The 27,757-nt window shown below is 42.5% G+C and overlaps 1 protein-coding gene across 5 annotated transcripts; it reads right to left on the bottom strand.

The window, feature by feature from the left end:
* Positions 1-988: 988 nt before the first annotated feature.
* TNFRSF9 (TNF receptor superfamily member 9) lies at positions 989-26,982 on the bottom strand. Of its 5 annotated transcripts, none has more exons than XR_015722826.1 (10): positions 25,997-26,982; positions 17,881-17,953; positions 16,962-17,145; positions 16,135-16,242; positions 15,587-15,724; positions 15,022-15,088; positions 12,436-12,566; positions 11,786-11,920; positions 4,843-5,078; positions 989-1,957 (listed from the first exon to the last, which is right to left on the bottom strand). XR_015722826.1 is itself a non-coding variant. In XM_045803570.2 (10 exons), the coding sequence occupies exons 4-10, from the start codon at positions 17,074-17,076 to the stop codon at positions 4,990-4,992; spliced, it is 783 nt and encodes a 260-aa protein (XP_045659526.1). In that variant the 5' UTR covers positions 17,077-17,145; positions 17,881-17,953; positions 23,582-23,635; positions 25,997-26,982; the 3' UTR covers positions 3,393-4,989. The 5 variants fall into 5 exon arrangements, 4 of the variants coding, with proteins under 4 accessions (XP_045659526.1, XP_045659527.1, XP_045659525.1 ...); XM_045803570.2 differs by lacking the exon at positions 989-1,957 and adding an exon at positions 23,582-23,635 and having other exon boundaries at positions 3,393-5,078; XM_045803571.2 differs by lacking the exon at positions 989-1,957 and having other exon boundaries at positions 3,393-5,078; positions 25,997-26,138; positions 26,481-26,982.
* Between the last annotated feature and the right edge of the window lie 775 nt (positions 26,983-27,757).

Below are 27,757 nucleotides of genomic sequence, written 5' to 3'. Positions count from 1 at the left end.
ACCAGTCTCCCCTCCACCACCACACACAGACCACATATAACGCACCCGAGCTGAGGTCCGTGGGTACCTGTCACCCACAAATGGAAAGGTCTGCTCTGCACAGAAGAAAGACACCCACTTTAGCAGCCATACGCCCCTCATATCAAAAGTTTCCATCAGAATGATACCTTCCACAAGAAAAGAAAAATCTGTTTCAGAAGTAACCTAAGCTTGCTTTTAAGCATTTAGAAAATTGTTTCTAATTTGTACATCCCTAACTGCGCTCATTTATTTTGGTAAAAATGTACACTCATTTCTATCAGACTTTACCCTCAGATTCCTAAATTAATCCCCAAAGGGGGTCATATTAGTCTGTCTTGATTTTCTTTCTTTGTTAACTGTCATTTAGGGGGAAAATGACTCATACCCCAAGTTCCTGTGTTTTTCATTTATAAGTTTTAGCCACTACACTAAAATATACTACGATAGAAGTACCGTATGGTCTGTGTGGTAAGTCCAGAATGAACTGTGGACTTTCTGTGTTTCTAATCTGGGACAGATGAGCTTAGCTGAGTTATTGAGGGTGACCCAAGATGGTAGAGCATGACCGATCCCTTTGTGTATGTGGATAATGGACCACAGAGAATTATACACCAGGTGTCCAAAGCTGAGAGGGGAAGCCCTGTTAGAATTTGTACCCCAGTCTCGTTCCTGCAGTGGTGCTGGTAATCCACAAGATTCAAAGACCAATGAAGGTACTTCATCTATTTAAATTAAAACAACAGGGGCGCCTGGGTGGCACAGCGGTTAAGCGTCTGCCTTCGGCTCAGGGCGTGATCCCGGCGTTATGGGATCGAGCCCCACATCAGGCTCCTCCGCTATGAGCCTGCTTCTTCCTCTCCCGCTCCCCCTGCTTGTGTTCCCTCTCTCGGGGGCTGTCTCTATCTCTGTCGAATAAATAAATAAAATCTTTAAAAAAAATTAAAACAACAGTTTTTTTTCTGAGCACATATATAATTCCATCATATACCAAAGCGTTAAAAAAAAAAAGCATCCTTTAAAGAAGGGAGGAAAATGGAAATACCTATTATTACATTAGATTTCTTTCAGGCAGTAATTTTCTTGGAATGCAGCTGAAGGTCAGATCCAAGTCAAAGATGACAGAACCACTGGCTGGCTCATCAGCAAATTATTCTTTTCTCCCCCAGAAAAATCATCCGGTAAAATTCAACACGCATTCATGATTTAAAAATTAAAGCTAACCCTCTTCACAAACCAGGAGCAGAAGGGAACTTAACCTGATCAAGCATATCTACAACTCCCCCAGGCCCCCCCAATATATAAGATAGAAAAGACTATTACAGTCTACTACAAGACCCAGCATGAAGTCAGGCAGAAAAGACAAAAAACAAAGGATTGGAAAAGGAAGAAACTATTCTTATAGCAAATAACATGATTGTACAGAAAACCCGAAGAATCTACATCGTACCATCAGAAATAATAAGAAAGTTTAGCGAGGAGATGGGCTAGAAACAAAATATACTCAGACAACAAACAAAACCACTACAAAGCAAACACAGGGGCGCCTGGTTGGCTCAGTTGGTAGAGCGTGCGACTCCCGATCTCGGGGTTGTGAGTTCAAGCCCTACGTTGGGCATGGAGCCTACTTTAAAAAACAAATAAATAATAAATAAATAAATAAAAATTTAAAATAAGAAGCAAACACACACCAAGGTACCTAGAAAGAAATCTGATAAAAAGATGTACAAAGTTTCTGGACTTTGTAAAACTTTGTGGGACATTAAATTAAATACTTGTCCTACCAGGTATCAAAAGCTTTTATAAAGCTGCTGTAACAGAGACAGTATGGTGTTTGCGTGGAGACAGACTCCCTGACCAACGGAACAGGACACACAGTCCAGGAACGGATGAACGGACGTGTGAAGACTCCGGGAAGGACAGAGACGGTGGTGCAGATCTGCGGGGAAAAGATGGACCACGGACTAAGTGGCACTGGGTCTAGTGGTTACCCGCACACAGAACTCACAGTCGGACCACGAGCTCACAACACGTGCGACAGCCAGTTCTTGATAGATTAGACTTAAGCAGACACTTAGCACTTTCAGAATAAACGGTGAGGAAGTATCTTTATGATACTGGGGCAGGGAGGGGCGTCTTTAACCAGGAAACAAAAAAGGGTTAACTATATAAGAAATGAACTGCAAATTTAACCAAATTAAGAAATTTTTTTTGCTTATTACTAAAAAGACTGAAAAAGCTACAATGTAAAAGAAAGATCACAAGCAAAGCAGATATTTATAATACATCTGGAATATGTGAAGAACTATGAACCAACAAGAAAAAGACAACCAAGTTTTTTAAAAAGGGCAGAAAAGGGGGCGCCTGGGTGGTACAGTCGCTTAAGCATCGGGCTCTTGATTTCGGCTCAGCTCATGATCTTGGGGACATGGCTCTGCGCTCAGCAGGGAGCCTGCTTGGGGATTCTCTCTCCTCCTTCTCCCCCTCTGGCCCTCCACGGGTGCTCTCTTTCTCTCAAATAAATAGATCTTTTTTTTTTTTTCCTCTAATGAGCAAAAGACCTTGAGCAAGCATTTCACGCACACAAAAACACAAATGATAGAAAAACATGTGACAAGATCCTCATTAGTCATCCGGGAAGTGCAAAATGAGACAACAGTGAGAAGCCCTCTTAAACCCACCAGACGGGCAAAATTAAGAGTCTGGCGATCCCGGAGGGTAGCAAGGATGGGACTCAGTGAGGCTGACAGGTGCGTGACTTAGAGCCACCGCTCTGAACAGCAGCACAGCCGACTTCTTGTTCAGGCGTAGTCCCTGGTCTTCCCTGGCTGAGGATTCTGCCTTCCGCCCGTGAACGCACAGCTTCACTGCAGGGCTGGCTCTAAAGGTTAGAATCTAACCAACCGGCCGTGAGCAAAGTGGCCGGTACCCCTTTGCCCTGAGACGGCCAACGTTCCAAGCGGAAGCTGCTCCCTCCACCTAAGAAATAATGTGGGACGGAGCCACGGCCAGCCTGCCACAGGCATGTGATGACAGCAAGACATGCATGTGGTTTTGATGTAGTCCGTTAAGATTGGGGGTGGAGGGGGTAAGGAGGGTCGTTTGTTATTTCTGCATAACTTAGCTCATGAGATTGAACATTTCTGTGCTAGGACGCATCTTTGGAGATCCAGAAATTTCACTCTAAGAAAGTTTCCCTAGCGACACTCTCCCACAGGACACACACAAAAGAACACGCACATCAACACTGTCCACAGTTGCAAAAAAACCTGGAAACAACTCAAACGTCCTTTGGTTCAGAACGGATTGATAAATTACGGTATATTTGTAAAACTATACAATCATCAAAAAGAACGCATGCTAGTTACACACGATAACAGGAACGAGTCTTTATAAATAGAATGTTGAGTGATTAAAGCAAGTCACAGTAGCCTAATACCATTTCCATAAAGCTCAAAAAGCAGCAAAACTAAATAACATGGTTTGGGCTACATAAATATATAAGCAATGATTTTTTTTTTCAACCAAGGGAATGGTTCGTGTTGATGGTTCTGAGAAAGGGTGCTGGGGGCAAGGTGGGGGGCTAGGCAGATGAGGGAGGGAAGCAACACACAGATGGACGCTCTGACCTTGACTCTGACCCTACGAAGGGTCAGATGTTAAATATTTTAGGCTTTGTGGGCCTTACAGTCTCTTGTCTCTGCTCAACTCTGCTGTTGTAATGCAAAAGCCACCTGAGTGTGGCTGTGTGTTCCAATAAAACTTCATTTGTGGACTCTGAAATTTGAATTCTACATACTTTTTCATGTCATGAGATATTAGTCTTCTTTTGATTTGTTTTTAACTATTTAAACATGTAAAAATCATTTTTAGCTCAGAAGCCATACAGAGACACACGACCCCTCAGATTTGGCCTGTGGGAGTTTGACAGCTCCTGCTCTATACTCTGGTTGGGCTATGGGTTCGTGGGACTTCATTCTGCCATTGCTCATTCCCACCTGTTCCATTTATTTAGTATATGTACCAGATATTATTTTTAACGTTCTTAAGAATTAGAAACACATAAGCCAATTTTTAACAATGGGCAAAAGAGAGGAAGTAGATTAAGAGACACAAACGTCTAATTATAAAATAAATAAGTCACAGAAATGGAAAGTACAGCATCGGGAATGCGGTCAATAATACTGTAATAACGTCGTATGGTGACAGAAGGGGACAACACTTACCGTGTTGGGCGTTGAGTAACGTACAGAATTGTGGAGCCTCTATGCTATACCCTCGATACTAATATTACATTGTTTGTTGATTATACTTCAATAATAAATTAAAACAATTTTAAACAACAAAGAACCGAAACGTAAGCCCCGGTCCAGAGAGAAGCAGCGCAAGGTAGAGGACACAGAGATGAAGGGACCACAGAACGTGCAAAGACATAGGAACTCTTTCCAAAACTCTTCCTCGAGGTCTGAGATATTTTTCCCTTGACCTCAAATCTGGGCACTGTCATAATTTCCTCCCTCATATCAGTACAGCTCATTGTGTTGACTATCTGAACCAATGGAAAATTTGGTTGGGGGTATTTCCTGCATCTTGTGGCTTTTTGTCATATGTCATATTAGCACACACACACACACACACTCAAATGGAATTGATTTTTGACTATCATTTTGGCTGGACTATTGGCCTACATGATGTAATTTTAAATTCTCTTTGGATTTCAAAAACAAACTAGCTGAAGCCTATTAAGCATTATCTGGAAAAGCCCCTTTCCCACCAGCTCTGTCCCATACATGCACTAAAAGGGGTACATTTTTAAAGGCCAACCTGTCAGCATTTTGAGAAAACTTGGGGGTAATCCTGAGTCTTATCTAGGACAGTGTCTTCAATTTAGTAAGATACGATGGTGGGATCACTCATGTTTCTCCTGTGATTCTTCTCAAGACAGTCCCAGCGGAGTTTTGGATTTCTGCTTTACAGCTCACATTCTCCTTCCTCTTCTTCCGGAAATCGGCAGCTACAGGCATCTTCCTCTTGAGCAGTTTGTACTGGCCTCATAAATGCTGAAAAGCAGTTTAAAAGTAACTTATCTTTTGCTGTTTGTTTTAACCATTTAACATCCAGTTTCCGTCAATCACAGTCACAGGACATCTCTAAGTCGCAACCGCGCTCAACTCTAATTTGAACAAGTTTATCAATAAGAGAGATGATAGCAAGTAGGAGCTTTTTCTCAGGATTATTTACAATTTCTTCTTATCAATTACTCTTATGGGTCCTGAAAAACGATTTTATTTTCTACGATGGCTAAAAACTTGAGCATGAATCAGTATAGCACAAAATTAGTCATATCCCAGGGGCACCTGGGTGGCACAGCGGTTAAGCGGCTGCCTTCGGCTCAGGGCGTGATCCCGGCGTTATGGGATTGAGCCCCACGTCAGGCTCCTCTGCTATGAGCCTGCTTCTTCCTCTCCCACTCCCCCTGCTTGTGTTCCCTCTCTCGCTGGCTGTCTCTCTCTGTCAAATAAATAAATAAAATATTAAAAAAAAATTAGTCATATCCCAAACGTAACCATAGTTTCGATTCAGCAGTATGGATTTTAGTCTTCAGGGTTACTTAGATTACACACTAGACAGTGTCTTTTGAATGAAATGCTTGCGGCACCAAGACATTAAAGATACTCCCACTACTTCCATCTATCGGCAATTAAAGAATTGATTTATGCCTTAGCTTCCTGGTTTCCTTTTACATGTTAGTGTGAAGTATTTGTGTTACTGCTGAGCAACTTTTCATCTTTTTTTTAAAGATTTCATTTATTTATTGATTTGAGAGAGAAAGAGAGAGAGTGTGTGTGTGTGTGTGCAAGTGGAGGGGAGGAAGAGCGGAGGGAGAGGGACAAGCAGACTCTGTGCTGAGTGTGGAGCCCAATGTGGGGCTCAATCTCAGGACCCTGGGATCATGACCTGAGCCAAAATCAAAGTCAGATGCTTCACCAACTGAGCCACCCAGCCCCAGGTAACTTTTCATCTTAAACAGATTTTTAAAAATAGCCCAACAATTTAAAGGGCCTGCCTCAATATTACATGCTTCTTACTATAAAAAAAAAAATAACCAAGGAGAGTGACATCACAAGATGGCCACATAGCTTGTTCCTATCTTTGATCTCCCTCCTAAGAAGAACAACTAGCAACTATTCAAGAACAAGACACCACTGAGAGAATCCTAGAACATGGGGATGAGGCTGTGGCAGCCCCACCTCTGCACCACAGAGACCAAGACGGACTGTGTTAGGAGGGTAAGAGAAGCAGTTACCGTTGACCACACTGCCCCTCCTGTAGGCCCATGCAGCACCACACAGAGAGGTCCCTCTGAGCCTCTGGCTCCTCCAGTGGGAAAAGAACCCAAAGGGAACCACCGGCTTCTCCCAGCATTGGGGGCACTTTAGGGGAGCTCCTATTCTGATCTCACACCACAGGAATGGCAGGGGGATCTGCAGGGCCCAACCACTGGGAATCTGATGGAGAAGGGAAAGGAGCTTGCAGCAACCAGCACACGGATCTTGGCAGACTGAGTACATACTTGCAAAGTCCAAGGAACAATCCCAACCAGTAGTCTTGTTTATGCAGAGCCAAGTTCAGGGCTCACCCTGACCAGAGAAGTTGATGAGGTGCAAATCTGCCTGATTCAGACCCTCAAACAAGGAGTTTTGCCCACCGTAGAGCCTGGTTTGCCCATGCCCAGGCAAGGAGCTGAATCATAGCCCCACCTGCTATGGAGAATGTCTTCCAGCCTCGTCTAACCACAAGGGCTGGTGACAACTCCTGGAAGCTCAAATTCAATACCTGGTGAAAATATCTTTCAGGAATGAAGGGGAAGTCAAGACATTCTCAGATGAATATTTAAGAGAATTTGTCACCAGAAGGCCTACCCTAAAAGAATGGCTACAGGAAATTCTCTAAATAGAAGAGAACTGATAAAAGAAGGAATCTTAGAATATCAGGAAGGAATAAAGAAAAAAGAAATGAACAAATATATGGGTAAATACAATAAACTTTCCTTCCCTTGAGCTTTCCAAATTATATTTGACAGTTGAAGCAAAAATTATAAGTGTCTAATATGGTTCTCAAAGTATGTAGTGGTAATATTTAAGATAAGTATATTATAAATTGGAGGAGGTTAAAAGGATGCAAAAGCAGGTAATATTTTCATACTTCATTCAAAGTGTTATAATGTTGATACTAGTAGACAGATAAATTATGTACAATAACTAGAGCAGCCACTATAAGAGTTACACAAAGAGATACACTCAAAAAAACTATAGGCAAATCAAAGTGGATTTCTAAAAATGTTCAGGTAATCCCAGGAATGCAGAGAAATGAAAACCAGAGAAAGCAAACAGAAAACGAAAAATAAAATAGGATCTTAAGACCTAATATATAAATAATTACATTAAATATACATGGTTTAAATATACCAATTAAAAGACAGAGATTAGTAGAGTGACCATTATATGTTGTCTACAAGAAATTCACTTCAAATATAAAATGGGGGCAGCTGAGTGACTCAGTTGGTTAAGTGTCCGACTCTTGGTTTCAGCTCAGGTCATGATCTCAGGGTCATGAGATCAAGCTCTGCATCTGGCTCTGTACTCAGTGTGGAGTCTGAGATTCTCTCTCTCCCTTTCCCTCTGCCCCTTCCTCCACTCACATGTGTGCACTCTCTATCTCTCTCAAATAAATGAATAAAATCTTTATTAAAAAAACAAATATAAAAGGTAGTTAGGTTGAAAGTAAAAGAATGCAAAAAGGTATACCATGTATATATTAATTTTTTAAAAGCAGGCCTATATTAATATCAGATAAAGTAGATTTCAGAGCAAAAAAAAATTATCAGCACAGAGAGGGAATTTTCATAATTTTTTAAAAAGTCAATTTACCCAGAAGACACAGCAATACTGAATGTGTATACATCAGACAATCAAGCTGCAAAAAAATAGGTGAAGCTGAACCTGATAAAACTGAAAGGGGGAATACACAATTCCACACCTATATTTGGAGAATTAAGTGAATAATAAGAGAATACTACGAATAACTTAAACACATACATCTCACAACTTAGAGGAAATTGACCAATTCCTGAAAAAATACAAACTATCACAACTTACTCACCATGAAGTGAATAGTCCTATAATGATTAAGGAAATTTATTTTGTAATTAAAATCTCCAAAAAGAAAATCTTCAGGTCCAGATAGTTTCACTAGAGAATTCTACCAACTATCTAAAGGAGCATTAACACCATTCTACACAATCTCTTCCAGAAAATAGAGAAGGAACACATCTCAACTTATTTGAGGAATCCAGTATTACCCTGATACCAAAATCAGACAAAGACAATTCCAGAAAAGAAAACCACAGAGCACTATCCTTCATGAATATAGCTATAAAAATTCTTCACAAAATATTAGCAAATGGAATTAAGCAATATATAAAAAGGACTATCTACCATGACCAAGTGAAATTTAGTCCAGGGATGCCAGGCTGGTTCAATATTCAAACATGAATCTGTGTAATCCATCATCTTAGGTGGATGAAGAAAAGTCACATGATCATATCAATTGATGCAAAAAGTATTTGACAAAATTAAACACTCATTCTTGATTTTTTAAAAAATATCGGAAAACTAGAAATAAAGGATGGACTTCATCAACTTGATAAAGAAGAGCTACTAAAAATCTATAGCTTACATCATACTTACTGGTGAAAGACTGAATGCTTTTTCCCTAATATTAGAAGTGAGGCAAGGATATTCACTCTGACCACGCTTAGTGGACATGGTGCTGGAAGTTCTAGCCAGCACAGTAAGTCAAGAAAAAGAAATAAAAGAAATGCAGATTGGAAAGGAAAAAATGAAACTGCTTCTATTTGCAGGTGGCATTATAGTACCTGTAAAATCCCAAGGAATTTACAACATGCTCCTGGAACTAATAAGTGAGTTCAGCAAAATTATGATACACGATCAATCTATGAAAATCAACTATACTCTTATAGAATAACAATGAGCAGGTGGAAATCAAAATTTAAGATAAAATACCATTTGCGATTCTTAAAAAAAATTTACATGCTAAAGCCTACATTTGATAAAATATGTACACGATTTGTATGCTGAAAACTACAAAATGCTGATGAAAGAAATAAAAGAAATAGAAGAAAAATAAAAGTCTTTACTATGTTAAGACATAAATACTTTACATAGTAAAGACATCAATTTTCACCGATGTAATATACAGGTTTACCACTGTTACTATCAGAATCCCAACTGACTTTTGTAGATACAGATAAGATTGTCCTAAAATTTATTTGGAAATGCAAAGGAACTAGAATAGCTAAAACAATGTTGAAAAAGAAAAATAAAGTTGAAAAATCCATCTACCCTCTACCTACTTTCAAGACCTGTTTTACAGCCACAGTAATCAAGACAGTGTGGTGCTGGCAGAGAATAAACACACAGCTCAGTGGAACAAAAGGGAAAAACCAGAAATAGCCCCTGCACAAGTATAGCTAACTGATTTTTGAGAAAGCCACAAAAACAATTCAATGAGGGAAGAATAATGTTTTCAACAAGTGATGCTGGAGCAACTGGGCATCCAAAGGCAAAAAAGAAGAAAATTCTTGACCTAAACCTCTCACACCTTAAACAACACTTAGCTAAAAATAAACCACGGATGTAAATGTAAAACATTTAGAAGATGACACGGGAGAAAATAAAAATCTTTGCGGTCCAGGACTTAAAGAGTTCTCAGACATGACTCCATACATGAAAAAAACAAACAACCTGACAAATTGTACTTTATCAAAATTAAAACCTTTTTCTCTGCAGAAGACCCTGTGAAGAGGAGGGAAAGGCGAGCTACAGAGTGGGCAGAAACACAAAGCCCACACCTGCCACAGGACTCCCCTAGAAGGCGTCAAGAACTCTCCAATGTCAACAGGAAAACAAACAAACAAAAATCCAATTAGAAAATAGACCAAAGACATCAAGGAACCTTTCACCGAGGAAAATACAGAGGTGGAGAATAAGTATGTGAGGGGCCCCTGGGTGCCTCAGTCGGTGAAGCATCTGCCTTCGGCTCAGGTCATTATCTCTGGGTCCTGGGATCAAGCCCCACATCGGGCTCCCTGCTCAGCGGGGAACCTGTTACGCCCTCGCTCTCTCCCTCTGCCCCTGTTTCCGCTCTTGCTCTCTCTCTCTGTGTGAAATAAATAAATAAAACTTAAAGAAAAAAAAAGAAAATCAGTACGTGAAAGGATGTTTGACCCTTAGGGGAAGCCAAATGACCACGATGGGTTATCACGGCTGGATACGAAACTGTGGCAGTACAAAACACGGCCAAGGCTGAGGAGACATGATTGCTCTTACGCCATGATGGAATATTACATGGCACCACTCCTCCAGAAAATAGTTCGGCAGTTTCTTAAAACAACAAATCACATGGCCCAGAAACTGCACTCCTGGGCATGTATGTTAGCGATATGAAAACTATGTCCACACATAACCTGTACGTGATTATTCACAAAAGCTTTATATGCAATAGTCAAAAATTGGAAACAATCAGAATGTCCCTCAGTTGGTGAATGGTCAAACACACAGGTTCAACCATGGCACAGAACGCTGGTCAGGGGTTAACAAAAAAAAATAGCCCACCGTTGAAGCACATCGTGCCTTGGGTGGACCTCAGTGGCATTAAGCTGAGTGAAAAAAGCCAATCCGAAAAGGTCACATGCTTATAATCAACTTATACGTTGCGTACTTCTATTTATAAAACATTCCCTAAGTGACAAAAGTATAGAGATGGGGGACTCCTGGGTGGCCCAGTCGGTGAAGTGTCTGCCTTCGGCTCAGGTCATGATCCCAGGGTCCTAGGATGGAGTCCTGCATGGGGCTCCTTGCTCAGCGGGGAGCCTGCTGCTCCCTCTGCCTTTGCTGCTCCCCTTGCTTGTGCTCCCTCTCTCCCTCTCTCTGACAAATAAATGAATAAAATCTTTTTAAAAAAGTGTAGAGATGGAAAACAGACTTGTGCTGCCAGGAGGGAGGGGGGAGGGAGTGGATGTGACCACAGAGGACTAGCAGGAGGGGGTCCTGGGGGTGAGGGTACATTTCTGTTTGGTTGTGCTGGAGGTTAGGCCAATCTACACATGTGATCAATGACATACAGCTAGACACACACGGACATGTCAATGTCAACTACCTGGTTTTCATAGTGTGCTCTAGTCACAGAAGATGTAACCCCATGAATGACACATGAGACTTTTCTGTACTGTCTTTACAACTTCCTGTAAACCTATAATTGTTTCAAAATAGAAAGTTTTTTTAAATGGCCTAAAAATTTAAAAAATGGATTGCAGTTTCATTGCAACTCACTAATTACTCATCACTACTCTTGCAAAGCATTTGTGTTGTAGGTGGGGTGAAGGTGGGAAGGATAATTCTTTAAATCAGAAGTTTTGGTGAGCACTTGGGGGGGTAACTGTTTTCCTGTGCGTTGTAGAATTTCAGCAGCACCTCTGACTCCTTTCACTAGATGCCCTCCACGCCCCCAAGGTTGTGACCACCAAAACTGTCTCCAGACATTACCAAATGTCCCTTTGGGGGCAAAATTGCCCTCCTTGATAATCTCTGTGCTATACTAACCAGACAAAAGTGTCTTTTCCTTTCTACTGTAAAAAGCTTTGCCTCAAAAGAGCTCATATCGAATACGTTTATAGTGGTCTTACGTTGTTTGAATAAATACAGGAGTTTCTTTCTGCCATGTTTAAGGACAGAGAAACGGAGCACGAGAAAGAACACCAGCAACAGCACAGCAGCCGACGTCAGTGTCAGAAAGAAGACGATGATCTGGGGCGTATGTCCTTTAAAAAAGAGGAAAAGGAGAAATGCATGCAGATATATAGTTTTGCAAATATACGTATATTTATAGTTACATTGGTAAACCCCTAATCACAAGGAGAGGTGGTGCCTTGGACATCTCTAACCAGGTAACTTAATAAACTTAACTGCATATAAGAAAATTTTTTATGGAACCTAAATAATTTCTCCAGAGGCCCACAAAAATTAAGCGGCTTGGCCTCTCAAGAATGTAGAAAATATGGGACGCTATAATCCCCTTAATTTGACATTATCAAAGGTGTAGTATTTGTCTGGGTAGTTTCACCCTGTTCTGCTTACTAATGTGTATCTCAGATTGCATTGCAAATACTTGAAAAAAATCGATGGGTTTTTGGACGCCAGGATAAAAGAAGGAAGGCATGCAGGAGGTGCCTGTTGTAGGCAGAGATGTGAGGCATCACAGTATGGGGGCGATTTAGATTCCAATCAGAAGAGCCATAATGCATCCACTCTGGTTTAATAGCAATGAACCAGCTACCTGGATCTCTTGCAGGGGCAGGCGTGGTGGCAGAGGTTGTACCTGGAGAGAAGTCAGCCGAAGCTGGTCCACACACTGCATCACTTTCCTTCGTCCCATTCACAAGTACAGACTTGCCTTCCAAGGAACAGCTTGGACCATCCAATGAAGAGTTCAAATAATTAATTTAAGTACAGGTCATTCTAATTAAAAATATTGACATTTTCCATCCAATAAAGCAGCCCAGTGACAAAGATGTGTGGGTCTGGGTTCATAAAGATATTATGGAAAATATACACTTGACTGGCTGGCTTCCTCCAGCTTTCACAGTTCTCCATAATCCACTCCATTCTACCCACCTAACTGGATTCTTCTTTCTTCCCAGGCTGGGGAGCCCTGTCCCACAACTGTCCCCAGACTGTTTTGCCTGGTTAGTCTCTCACCCTCTATTTCCTAAGCATATTCGACCATCTCTGGCATACATGAAGGACAGACAACCTAGCCTAAGGGTTAGGAGTTCCTAACCCTATGATGTGCTGGCATCAGACAGACAAGGGTTTGAGCCCAGGGTCTGTCCCTGTGCAGAATGACCATGGGAAAGTTAAGAAGATCCCTCTAAGACTGTTTTCTCATCTGTAAAATAAGGTATACATGCTCCAAGGGCTGTTGTGAAGAGCAACAAGGGGGGACAAGCTTGCAGGGGCTGGATTTTATGAACCCAGACCCAACAAATGGTAGCTATTATCACCATCATCATCATCACCATCATCATCATCCCCATCATCACCATCATCATCAACACCATCATCATCATCACCATCATCACCACCATCAACACCATCATCATCAACATCATCATCACCATCATCATCATCCCCATCATCACCATCATCACTATCATCATCAACACCATCATCATCATCATCATCACCACCATCAACACCATCATCATCAACATCATCATCACCATCATCATCATCCCCATCATCACCATCATCACCATCATCATCAACACCATCACCATCATCATCATCACCATCATCACCACCATCAACACCATCATCATCATCACCATCATCATCATCCCCATCATCACCATCATCATCAACACCATCACCATCATCACCACCATGATCGACACCATCACCATCATCATTGTCCTATGTCTTTTCCCTCCTCCCTTTACCTAATGCAAACCCACTCTTCCTCCAAAACCAGTTCAATCCCACTTTCCATGCAGACCCATAGACTTCTCTGAGCTATTTCTGTTGAAAGACCTTAAAAAAAAAACAACCTTTCCCCATCTGTATAAACCAATATTTTTGTAAAACCTAAGAATGTAAATGTAAAATAATAATCAAAATGATTTTCTAGTAAGAAAATCAAATGAAGGGGCGCCTGGGTAGCGCAGTCGTTGAAGCGTCTGCCTTCGGCTCAGGGCGTGATCCCGGCGTTCCGGGATCGAGTCCCACATCAGGCTCCTCCGCTATGAGCCTGCTTCTTCCTCTCCCACTCCCCCTGCTGTGTTCCCTCTCTCGCTGGCTGTCTCTCTGTCACATAAATAAATAAAATCTTTAAAAAAAAAAAAAAAGAAAATCAAATGAAAAAAAAGAACAAAGGCATACAAAATACAAGACCTCAATTCTTTTTAGGGTTGACGGGCACACGTAACTCTGCCAATTGCTTTACACGTTTCTAAATGCTCACTCTTAGAGTGTGTGGTGTTCCTGCCACGGATACCACAAACTGTCTGTGGATGAGCACCTGTCCGCGGACCACACTCTGAGTAGCTCTGGTCCTGATCACACAGGTCGACAGGCAGATTCCCATGTATGCTGTTGGCTGTGTGACTTCTGTGATGGTCTTGTTTGCGCAAGGAGGTGCTATGTTTTTGAGGGTAGGAAACATAATTTACCCTTCTTGTATCATCCTCCATGCTGGCCTTGCACCCTTGATGATGGGCTGAGTGATCAGTGAGGACAGGTAAGAGGCAGCAAAGAGATTGGAAGGAAACAGAACAGAACAGCTGGGACAGACAGTAACAAAGTTCCAGCAAATCTGAGCTAAATGCTCTGGGCATTATTTCTGGAGAAAATGCCCACTTTGTTATCAAATCACTATTACCTCATACTGTTCACATGTTGCCTGTTCGTATGCTCTTCTATGCCTACACTTGCTAGATTTTTAAAGCAGGCTCCAGGCCCACGTGGGGCTGGAACTCATGACCCTGAGATCAAGAGTCACACGCTCCACTGACTGGCACCAGCCAGGTGCCCCAGATAGATTTTTTTAAAACTTCAATGATAACATTCTTTGTCTTTAAAAATGTTAACCCAGGGACACCTGGGTGGCTCAGTTGGTTAAGCATCTGCCTTCAGCTCAGGTCATGATCCCAGAGTCCTGGGACTGAGTCCCTAGTCAGGCTCCCTGCTCAGTGGGGAGTCTGTTTCTCCATCTGCCTGCAGTTCCCCCTGCTTGTGCTCGCTCTCCCTCTCTCTCTCTCTGACAAATAAATAAATAAAATCTTTAAAAAAAAACTTTATAAACAAACAAACAAAATTTTAACCCAGATTCTCTATTTTGAAAGCAAAAGGAAATTATACATACTTTGTCCAGGGTTGACAGGTGCCATGTTTCTGATCATTAAATGTCCCAAAGTGACAGTCTTTACAACCTGCATAAAAATTAAAGCAACAATAAAAAAAGGGAATTTTTGATGATTTCATAACTTTTCCTGTGATGAGCATAATTACATAGCATGATACATAGCATAATTACATAATAATACAGTCATAATTACATAATAATGAAGTCATTAACTTAACACAATCTACATGGGTTATTCCACAATGCTTCTTGAAATGAAATCCCAAGTTGACTAAAGTTTTTATTCCAAGTGTACACAGAGTATTGTGTATAGATATAGATGTAGATATAGAATGTATGGAAATGCATGATCCTGGTGAATAACAAATGTTGTGATCTCAAATTATTTCCATTGATTGAAAAATAATTTTGTGAGTATCATATACTTGACTCAGTGGTTCATTGTGTGTTGCTTCAAGGTTTTACTAATCTATGTTTTACTTTATATTCAAAGGCCCAAGACCTAAACGAATGACATATGTCTAGATAAACAGACTTGCCCTAGATTGAAGAAGAGCAAACCTACCCTCTTTGGTTAATTCTTGACCTTGTTTACAATCCGGTTCACACATGGTGCATCCCGCCCCCAGGCAGTGGAATCCTGAGATGCACTCACACTCTGCATTGCTGATGGGCGAACACACCTTCTTGGTCCTGAAAACACCTACAAAGTTTCCCAAGTTACATTACACTTGACCTCTGAATCCAGGAAGCAAATTTATGTTCTGCAATAAAAATCATGCTAAAAAAAAAAAAAGAAAACCCACAAAACCCGTGCTCACTCTCACAATGTTCCCAATGACCTGAGAGTATAAAGTTCATGTTTAAATCTCTGTAGAAGACATTTTTACATTTTCCTAAGTAAATGCTTCTCTCTTCTCAAATGAGTGTTTCCCCCAATATTTAAAAGCTCCATCTACAAATTATTGCTTTTACAGCAAATTATTTTACTGGACCTGCCTTTTGACAGAGGAACCAGCATAGTTAACATTTCCACCAAGATCAATACACTAGAGAATAAAAACCTGTCATCCCAACACATGTTCGGATCAACATACATCTTTTAAATCATACCTTCACACTGCCTGCATATGCCACAGGCCTGTTGTCCACTGGTGCTGGAGAAACTATCTTGAGGACAAGGAATGCAGATCTGACCCTTGCTTTTCCCACAGAAAGTACCTGAGAAGGTAGATAATAGGTGTACTGTTGGACAACGCACAGCCATCGCCCAAAGCATTATAAAGTTCTCCAGAAAACTAGAGGAAGAAACAATGATTAGTTTCTAGGTGGCACAGTGACACGCTTTACTTTGATTGACTGTTATAATTATACATTTGCAAGATTGACCTTAGCAGAATTACAAATAACAATGTATAGATATTGCAACAGATAAACCAACAGAAAGAAAACAGTTTCCTTTATCTATTGAACAAAAAAGGATGACTTCTCTTGATTGATCCAGGAGATCAATATGACTGGGTTCAGGGGATCAGCATCCTTCATCAGTATACTAGCAATGTACATGTGTCTGCTTCTCCCCACCCTGCTACTTCTTATTCCCTGCTGCGCCCCCCAGTCTGAGCACAGGTCCTCACAGAGAAGGCTGACATTTACTGAGGTCTTGCCATGTGCCATGCACTGTTCAGAACCTATCATGGGATCCTCCCAGCAAAGCTATGAGATAGGTTCTTTCATTATCCCCCTATGCCAAAGCTGGGACACAAGGTATTAAGGGACATGGCTATGTTCACACAGCTAAGATGCAGCATCCAAGAAATGTTTGTACATGAATGAATAAACAAATCATTGAAACAGAGCTCAGTCACCCTGACTACTAGACTCCCTGAACCATGTATTCAACAAAACCGATCAAACACACATGTGAATTTGGTTCTTACCAGCTGGGCATTTATTACAGGAATCCTGCACTGATCTTGTCCTCTCAAAATTCATGACCAACAACATGGTAGCCACTATATTGTAATAGCCACTGCCCATGGTGAGATCTTGCATAGATTGGATACAAGCAAAGCAGATTCCAAAAGGGTTTTAATCAAAGTAGCTGGTTTCACAAATTCCACTCTGCAAAAGGTAAAAATTTCCAAGAATGAGGTGGTTTCTCCTTTTAGGATTATCGACATTTCAACCATCACCTGTGCAATCCATAAGACCATAACTCAGGGTTTTTCAGAAATACTTCATTGATGGAATATTATGGAAAAGGTGGCAGATGCACAGACACTTCTATGATGAGACAGACATGACTACACACATAGTTTTGTGCAGGTTTGCCAAAGCCTAAGCCTGCACTCTCCAACGTGTTTTGCCAAAATGCAGAAATAACAGTAACAAGAATTTTTGGGGACTTTCATAGACACTTAGCATTAGCATCCAGAGTTCAACAATGCCAGCTGTTTGCTGGCACTGCGACAGAGTTCTTAAAATGACAATCTGTCAGTCTTATCTAACAGTTCAGCTCACTGGGGAGATATCTCATTAATCCTTCCCCTTTGTCAGAACAATATGTGAACATTTCAACACCCAATTGCTAACATGTTGAAGCATCGATCTGCTCAACTTATGATCACATTTTCTTAATAGACCTATATTTGCCCATTTTGAGATTTGAAGCTCATATAGTAACAAAACTACTAAGTAAGAAACCTCTTTAGGCCAGGGGCTTGATCTTTATTTAATGGGCTATGGAATAAAAGTTATTGGAAATTAGAAGGGCAAAAAGTCTAGACACGGAGAAAAGGAATAAAGCTTCTATCTTTACCCCAACTCCGCTCCCCCAGCTGCCCCACACGGACAAACCTTAAGCTCTCTGGGCTGGTGAAGAACTTTCCACTCCTTGATCTTCAGAGCAGTGAGGCTCTCCTCTCGCTCGCTGCAAGTCAAACACAGGGGTTTGGTGACTCAGCCGGGGGCGGGGCCTCGTGGGAAATTCCCGCCACGATTCTGTGAGGTTGCTCATCTGATGTTTGCTGACCCCAAAATCCCCTAGAGCCCCCATCCTCTCTTGATAATGGCACTTCAAACCATTTCTTGGAAGCAGCTATGTGGTGTTAGGACATCTCTCAGATGACTTTGGGAAAGGGTGTTGTCACTTCAAGTAGCCCTCCAGGTCAAAGCCTTTAATGTGTCCTACACACATTTGAGATTTGAAGGATGAAGGCCACTTCTGAAGATGTATCAGTGCTTTTGCCACAACGTACCCCCACTGGTATAATAATAGTAATGCTCTAGCCATAATTCACTGAGGGCACTGACGTACCCGGTGTCACTCTAACAAGCACTTTAATGAACACTGTCCTCAAAAGAACCCCAGGAGTTGACATTATCATTATTATTAGAGTAATGTTACGCAAATGAGAACATTGAGCCTATGAGTCTAGCCAGATAATCAGCAGGTTGGGGAGCCAGGATTAGAACCCAGGGCAACCTGATTCCTTGCTACTGAGCTCCTTGCTATGTGGGTGAGTTGGAGGAAGAAGGAGGGAGAAATGAAGAGAAGTGGAGACAAGGAAGGCAGAGAACTTATATGGGGGACGACTTTGGGTAAAGTTGAGATCTATGAGCATTTTTTAGAAAACCATTATTTCAGTTTAAAAAAAAAAAGGAAGAAGAAGGGGGCACATGGCTGGCTCAGTCAGAAGAGCATGCAACTCTTGATCTCGGAGTCCTGAGTTCGAGCCCCATGTTGGGCGTAGAAATTACTTAAATGAATAAATAAAAACTTAAAAAAAATTGAAAAGGAAGAAGAAGAGGAAGAGGAGTACAGGAGAAAAAGAGGAGGAAGGGGTGGTGAAGAGGAGGGAGGAAGAGGAGGAAGATGCTCTCGGATACTAAGATGGTCCTGTCCAGCACTGAGAGGCTAAGGGTCCTCAGAAAGACAACCAGGGGAACCATAGCAAGAGTGGTTTCAACTAAAACAGATGGCTTTCTGTTAGGATTCAAACAGAAAAGAGCTATTTTCCCCCAGGAGACATGGGGGCTTAGTGTCAAATTGGGGGAGGCTAATGTGTATTAAACACTTACTATGTGCTAAGCACTTTACATGTTTCCATGACTCCTATCATGCCAATGTCTTCCTTAGAAACTTTCCGTGGCTCCCTGTCGTCCACTAAAGGACACCTGGATCCTATAGCCCACTATTCAAGGACTTCTGGGACCTGATCTAAAGTCGCCTTTAAAAAAAATTAAGATATACCTCAAATAACATAAATTTCACTATTTTAAAGTGTTTATTTCACGGAATTCACTGATGTTCCCTATGTTGTGCAACTATCATCAGTATATCATTCCGGAACATTTTCATTGCTCCCAAAAGACACCCATGAGCAGTCCCTCCCCAGTGCACCCTGACCTTGACCCTGGTAACCACTAGTCTGCTTTCTGTCTCTATGAATTTGCCTGTTCTGGCCATTCCATATCCATAGACTCATACAGCATCTTGTTTTTGCATCAGGCCTCTTTCACTTAGCAGAATACTACTCCACTGTGTGGATGTCCACATGCTGTCTCTCCATCCATCAGTGATGGACATTTGAATTGTGCCCCTTTTTGGTTACTATGAATAATGCTGCTCGATTATGTGCGTGTACACTTTTGAATGGACGTGTTTTCAGTTTTCTTGGGTGTATATCTAGGACTGGAACTGCTGCATTGTATGGTAATTCTGTTTCACTTTTCGAGAAAATGCCAGACTGCTTCCCAGGGCAGCTGCACCGTTGTACATCCCACCAGCAATGGATAAGCAGTCCAACGTTTCCACATCCTTGCTGGCACTTGTTATGTTTCCATTTTATTTTTAATTAAAAAAATTTTTTATTATAGTCATCCTGATAGGTGGTACTTCATTCTCGTTTTCATGTGCTACCGTTATCGCAATTTTATTACGCCCCCCGCCGTCCCCCACACACACATAATGGGAGCCGTAGAGCACAGCGCATGCGCAGGAGCCCAAGCTTGGCTGTTAAACTGACTTGGATTGAATCTAGACTCGCTATATGACCTTGGACAAACTTCTTAACCTCCCTGAGCCAATTTTTCCAACCATGTCTTACAGATACAGTAACACTGTGCTTCATCCTCATTTAGTGAGGACTAAATGAAACAATGAATATGAACTACTTAGCTCCATGCCTGGCACACAAGTCTCAAGAAAACAGCAACTGTTATTATAAGACTTACTGCTTTAAAATTTGCCTTCCCTAGCTTTCCATGCTGGTCATCAGTAAAGCAACCAGGGCAAGTGGCAAAAGAGAAGGAAAATGCATGGGCTGTCCACAGAACTTACTCCCAAAATCTGAGAGTCTGCCAAGAGTCACTTTACCTGTGATAATTATGGGATCCCCTCCACCGGCTTTAGCAGAGTTGGCCCCATGTAGGAGTTTCATACCATATAAAAATGACATTGCTGATCACCTAACACTTTCAAAGTCACGATCCAACCAAGTTCCCTCCTCATTTACATGTGGTACTCTGTTTAACATCACCACATGACATTTAACTGGACGATATTTTCATTTAACTAAATGTTACTTACTGATCTACATTTTGGATAGTCTGTGGGCGGAGATATTACCTCCTCTGAAAGTGACGTCTGCCATTTCCCAGCACAGTAATTAGCTCACTTTTTCAAGCTGGGCTAGTGACATAAAAGTTTGACCGAGAGGAAAGGTTCTCAAGATTAGCTTCACCAGCCTGTGATACACAACATCGACCACTTCGCAGTTAGTCTCCTGAAGGCGATGCACGGCTTGGTTCGAGTGTTGGAGTATACTGTTCATTTAACACATTCTGGTTCGATAAAACCATCACAGGAAGCTAAGGCAAGTTCTATAGGTAACCTGATGCACGTACCATCCAAGCTAACCAAAGATAAACGCTCCCCCACAGCTCTTGGTCTGTGGCCTGGAAACACAGGGTGATAGCATCTCTGTACTGAGATATGGCCTCGGAGCGGCAGGCACCGTGTGAACCCCATGGAACTGCGGCTGGGAAAGGCAAATTCATTAGCCAAATCCCTGGAATGTAATAGATTCTCGTATAATCTATTATTTTGCAATACCTGGGACTGTAATAGATTCTCGTATAATCTATTATTTTGCAAGAATATTATGGCAAGTATAGTTTCCAAAAGTCCCATGTGTCCATCTTCTTGATCCTATTAATATACCTGATTGCAGTTCTGGAAGTCCTTGTGAAATGGCGTGGAATTCGTAACATTTGCACATGAAGTCTGAGGAACGCTTTGCAATATTAATTCATACTTTTAAATATGCACAGGCACAGTAAGTAACATAAGAACTGCAAGGTTGGGGGCGCCTGGCTGCCTCAGTCTGTAGAGCATGTGACTCCTGATCTTGGGTTCGTGAGTTCAAGCCCCACGTTGTGTGTAGAGATTACTTGAATAAATAAACAAACAGGGGCGCCTAGATTGCTCAGCCAGTGGAGCGTCTGACTCTTGATTTCGGCTCAGGTCGTGATCTCAGGGTCATGAGAACAAGCCCCACACTGGGCTCTGTGCTGAGTGTGGAGCCTGCTTGAGATTCTCTCTCCCTCTTCCTCTGCTCCTACCCACCCCCTGCCACTTACACGCTTTCTCTCAAAAAAAAAAAAAAAAAAAAAGAAATTTAATTACCTTCCAAAAACAAAAAGTCTCACCTATATTGAAATAATTTTAGATATTTGATATTTATCAATTATCATTTTTTATTTTAATAAATTTAAAGCTTTTAGTAGAGTAACTTTTTAAAAACATGAAACATAATTTTAATTGAAAAAATTCTATTTACATTTACACTTTACATTACATGTATATAAATTCTGTATGCTTTGAGTACAATTATATGTGTTTTTACTCCTTTGTCAGCACTGTCAACAGAACACAAATTATGTGAAGTTCTCAGCTACAACAAATGAAATAAAGGCAAGAAAAAAGAAATTTTATGGAGCAAATAACATCATAATTCATGAACTAATGTGTCTTTACCACCCATTGAACATTCCCAGACCACCCAAGTACATTCAGCTACCTGTAATAATTAAATTCGGTTGTCGTTGGTATTTTCCCAACTTTGTGACATAAAAACAATTACTATTATTATTTTGAAGACATCTCTGTTGGAGTAGAAAAACAGAACCCATTTAACACATCTTTAGCTTGGTTTACCACTTTTAAATATTCAGACATATGGTATATGAGTTCCATTTCTACACCTGCTCCGGACCTCACAAGTGTTAGCAAAAGTGTTGAGAGGCATGTAGCAGGCATTCCGGAAACCTTTATTGAATGAATGAATGAATGAATGAATGAATGAATGAATGAATGAGTTTGTTAACTCCAATCTCATAGCCTGCCTACCTCCTCATGCCCTAAACTTTTCTTTCTCTCCCTCCCTTGGGAAATCATTCTGGTGTGTGCACCCCACCTACACTGTACTCTTCCCTCTCTTGAGCCTCACGTAAGATGCTTTTCTGCTGATGGCTAACATTTACTGAGAGCTTACTCCCTGCAAGGCACTATTCTGCAAGTGTACATAGTATCCCAATTATGCCTTCCAACAGCCTTTGTCCTTACTTTACAGAAGAGAAAACTGGGGTGCAGAGAACCCAGGTAGCCTGTCCAGTGTCACCAGGCTGGTAAGGAGCAGAGAAAGGGTTCATCTGGCTGGCTGGCTCCGGAGCCCATGCTCTTGACAAGGACTCTTAACGCTTCTGTGCACGGTACTCTTCCATCCTTTGGACTCTATGCTCACCCCTTGCATAATAATATTTTTAAGTTTGTAAAATACAATACAAAGGATTACAGAGGAAATTAATTATTTTGAAATATACTCACCAAATATTTAAAAGGCCAACTTGCAATGTGGTACTATATGGACTTTGTCATTAACACATACCTGTCATAATTTCAAATTAACCATGAGCCATAATTTCAAATTAATCAGGAGTATAAATGGTATCTTGGGATATCTGTAATAACTGTAACATGATATGAAAATAACTGACTTCCACTGGTGTGATTATCATAGGTACTGTGCCTCTGGCTATGCTCTGTAGAATTTTAAATTCAAGATTGAAGGAACACTAGATTTCTGCTAGTGGTTAGTGAAAATAAAAGATGTAATTTTCCCCATCCAAATTCACAGACCCCTGAATTTTATCTGTGCCCCTTGGTCTTCTGCAGACCCCGGGATCACAAGCCCTGCACCTAGCCTCCTTTCATGTCTTATGTTGAGACAGATATACTCAATACTTAGTTTTAGCTCCGGGAATTTGCATAGTCTCCAATTCATTCTTCTTTTGAATCCTTATGTGGATCCTGTCACTGCACCTTAAGGCAAAAGCTCTGTCTATGCAATTTGTATCCCTCATCATCCCCATCAAGATGGCATGTTTTCCTGGTCCATCACTTTCTATGTTCCTCTCCTATGGGTCCCTCACCAATGAATTTAAACAGATTGCGACTGTTGATAAATGTTTCCTAATAATACTAGCTAACACTTACTGTTGCTTCTGCATTGCAGATGTACTCAGCATGCTATTTAGCCTCTTCGCAGTTCTGCAAGGCAAGAACTATTGTTACTCTTCTAGCGCTAAAGAAACAGAAGCTGAAAGAATTCAAGCCACCAAGCCAAGTATTAATGACAGCATTGGAGTGTCTACTCAGGCCACTGTTCTAGCTTCATCTCTGTTAACTCCTTTAATCCTCAGAATCACCCTGTGAAGTTATCCCTGTTGTACAGGCGGCGGGGGCGGGGGGGACGAGACATGAGGGTCAGCTAATTTGCTCAGGATCATGCAGCTAGCACGGGGCAGAGCTGGGCTTAAACCCAGACAGGCTGGAATCAGGACAGCGTATTTTCTCGGCACACCAGACAGCCGCAGTTAGGGAAAGAAGCCAGGGCTGGAGCCCTGCTGTTCTCACTCCGAGGCTACCTTCACATTGGGCCAAGAGCTATGACTAATCCAGGAGCTACTCATTCCTGTGAATGAATAAAAAGATCTGTTGACTCAGCAGCGGAGCCTGAGACGGCCGACGCAGTGGTTTGAGAGCTGAATCGGAAACCACATTTGAGCTCATCTACGTGAATGATTGCCAATAAACTGACATTCGATTTCAACTTTGAGAAATGTGATGAAGAGTGCAATCAATAGCCACTTTTTGGGAGGAAGCTAAACTGACTTTTTAAAAATTTTAGAGCATGTAACCAAAAATTATTAAGTAAACAAGTGCTCTAGATTTTAAAATCCCACTGGAGACAGTTGCCACAGGTCACTGAAGGGGAAATGTTCTTTGGACTGCAAGTGACAACGGTGATCAAAGAAAAATCAACCCAATAAGCAAAGTAGTCCTGAAGCTTATGACCTTCTGCTGAAAGCTAGCTTCTGCCTGTGGCCCCTCTCCGTAGCATTCACCTTAGTCCTGGGGAAGGAAAGTGCTTTTATAATGAACAAATACACAAATGTATCCAGTTATTTCACAAACTCAACTTTTGTCAACTAACGTACACAAGGTTTTTTTCCTCCAAATCAAAAGCAAGACAACATCAGATGAATTTTGTTTCCTTCTGAACTTTTTTTTTAAAAGATTGTATTTATTTATTTATTTGACAGAGAGAAAAAGAGCACAAACAGGGGGAGCAGCAGGCAGAGGGAGAGGGAGAAGCAGGCTTCCCGCTGAGCAGGGAGCCCAAGACAGGGCTTGATCCGGGACCCTGAGATCATGACGTGAGCCGAAGGTGGACACTCAACTGACTGAGCCACCCAGGTGCCCCTCCTTCTGAACTTCTTAATGGTGATTGGTATTACCTACCAAATAACTCCAGTCACATGTCAATCCATTTTGTCCTCAACAAAATCTGTGTCCTTTTCTTCCAGATTTCCATTATAATGGAAGACCACTGCATAAACCATTGGTTTTCATTGAGATTTTTTTTTTCAGTTAAATGCCACTGCACTAAATCAGAGTTCCAATGGACATGCATGTTAGTTGCAAATACCTAATATATGCCTACAAGGTCTATCCCACTCCAACAATTTCTAAGTTTCGTTACTATCATTAAATTATTCTCTATCCCTTATCAATTCAATAAATTTAATTCACAAGCATTTACTGAATGTCTCATGCAAGTGTGCACATGATCTGACCTGTCAGTTCTCCCACTTTGCATCCTTCCACTCCCCTCAAGCCGGCTGTCCTGTTGTTCTTTGATGGAGGAAACACACGCCGGCTTCAGGGCCCTTCTTTGCCGCTCTCTCATCCAAAATCTCACCCTCTCACTTTCTAGATGACTTGTGCCCTCGTCTCACTTAGGTTCCTCTTCTCCCTGTTTCTATCTCCTTTCAAGCCACTACTTTCCCGATTGTACGTATTACCACCTGACACACAGAGCTTTTCCTGCATTTGTCTATTGTTTGAAGGATGTCATGAGCGCCATCGGAGGGGACACGGTTTTTCACTGCTGTATCCCCAGCCCCGAGAACAGTGCTGGGCACATGACACGCACTCAAAGCTTCTTGAATGAATTTTGCTGTCTTGTGAGACATATCTAGATAAGACACCATGTCAACAGTCTTCACACCCTAGAGAGCAAGGAAGAAGTTCACACAAATAACTATGATAAAGCGGCCCAGCCTTACAGATTCTATAATAGAAGAACAAAGTGCTGTGGGAATATATGGTCTCCTGGAGCACTTTGCACTGGAATTGGGTTTTGCAAAATGGAAAGTACCCTGAAAGGCTGGTAGGGAAGCAGATGGCATTCCAGTTAGAGGGAGCTGCTTTGTGCCAAAGGCTTGAGGAGGCAAAGTACAGGTTATGTTCAAGGAACAGAAAAAAATGAGTGAGGGAGAGTAAGAGGTTAATAATGTGGAAGATAAGGAACCACAGTGTGGAGGGACTTGAACGCTGTAAGCATACCTTCTGATTGTAATCCCCCGCGTGGGCGGGTACTGCCAAAGCCTGGAGATCCACAGCACCATGCTGGCACGCCAAAGTCGCCAGAGTATTTTGTTTTCACCGCGGGTGCAGCCCCGGCTTAACACCACGTGCAGGAAGTGGGCTTGAGGAAAGAAAGGGATTACAGTCAAAAGGCAGGAGCAAGGACTCAAAGTTCTGCTAGATTCAAATGTGTGCTGCTGGGTGGGATACTGATCACTTTGACCACTGCCAGAAATGTCGTGGCTCCTGGATCACCGTGTTCTCAAGATCTCTGGAATATGGAAACACTGCAGCAGAACTGGAATAAAGGACCACCACAGGACAGAGCCAGAAGGGACCCCACATTTCAAGTTGTCTGAGCTCTTGTTTTACGTAGGATCTCAGTAAGTCCTCACCAAGCTATGGGCGGGCATTACTATTCACATTTCACAAACTAAAGGTGTTTTTCACGCTTTTGATATACCTATATCTAAACCCTAATCAGATTCTTATTGATAAGATGGCAGGAACAGCAGAGCAGGGCAGCGTATCCCACCAAGACCCAGGGAAAAATGAGAACGGACGGGGCCCACGGCACCGCCCTGTTTCCGACGCAGGGCTCTGCAGGTTCTCCAGAAAGCCGCCGCTGGGCGGATCAGCAGCCTGCACGTAGCGGCGCTCGCGGCGCAGGAGCCCGCGCGCCCTTCGGCGTCCGCCACCGGAACCAATCTGGGATGAGGAGGTGGGAAGGGTCGACTTCCTGCCTCGCCTACGCTGGCCGCAACCTCCCCCGGAAGTTCGCGGGGGTCGCTGAGGTGCGACGGTGACCGCACCGCGGCCGACCGGTCCTTTGGATACTTTCGGCCGCCCGCAGCGGAGCTGCTGCCCGGCCGACGACGTGCAACGAGGCCGGCCGCCGCCATGCAACGAGGCCGGCCGCCGCAGGCCCGAGCGCGCCGCACGGGCAGCTGGGAACGCGCGCCGCCCCGCCCCCTGCCCTGCGGCTCGGCCAATCCCGGGCGCCGGCCGAGGACCCTCCGCCCCGGCCGCTGGAAGTGGGCCTGACGTCACTGCGGGTCGGCCGCCGGCCTCTGGCCCCCCACCGGCTGTGGGAGTGGTGCCAGGTGGCCCACGCTCGGGGGGCTTTCGCACCGTTTGGGAGCAGAGGCGAAGCCACCGCCCGGGCCCCTCACAGACCTCGGTGTCAGAATTTCCCCCTTGCGCCGGCGCTGCCTCAAATGTCAGGGCTCGCCTACTCTTCTCCTGTCTCGCCGACCTAACCTTTCGGGGGCTCGGAGGGGAAATTCGCCGTTTCTGCCGGACCTCTCTGGAGCTTGCCCCGAACCAGCCTTTAGTGGATGTTGAAAAATCCATTTACTCAATGCCGCAAATGCCTTCCTTAGACCCAGTAACTGCAGTTTAGCCCCTCGCCCTTTTTAGTGAACCTAGGAAAGGGTGAAAATAAAGTGACCCTCTCCGCTGCACATTTCCCATTCGCTGTCCGGCGAAATGAATTTGATGGGGGAAAAGATGATTAAAATAGGAATAAGAAATTGGTTGGATCCTCACTGTAAACGGTAGTGTTCTACAAATGTAAACTATTAATCTATAGTGATAGTCAAAGGAGGGAATATCTTTAGGGTGAAACAAAGATAATGCTGAGCAAGTACTTACTGAGCACCTGCTATGTGCCAGGGAGTGTACTAGATGATAGGGGTTCAGCAGTGACCAAGACAAGAAGGTTCTACTGAGTTCAAAGGA

The sequence above is a fragment of the Ursus americanus genome, chromosome 33 (genome assembly GCF_024610735.1).
Source record: "Ursus americanus isolate L20-20 chromosome 33, mUrsAme1.1.p, whole genome shotgun sequence".
In the NCBI taxonomy this organism is placed as follows: domain Eukaryota; kingdom Metazoa; phylum Chordata; class Mammalia; order Carnivora; family Ursidae; genus Ursus; species Ursus americanus.
This window is presented reverse-complemented; position numbering and strand designations above follow the sequence as displayed.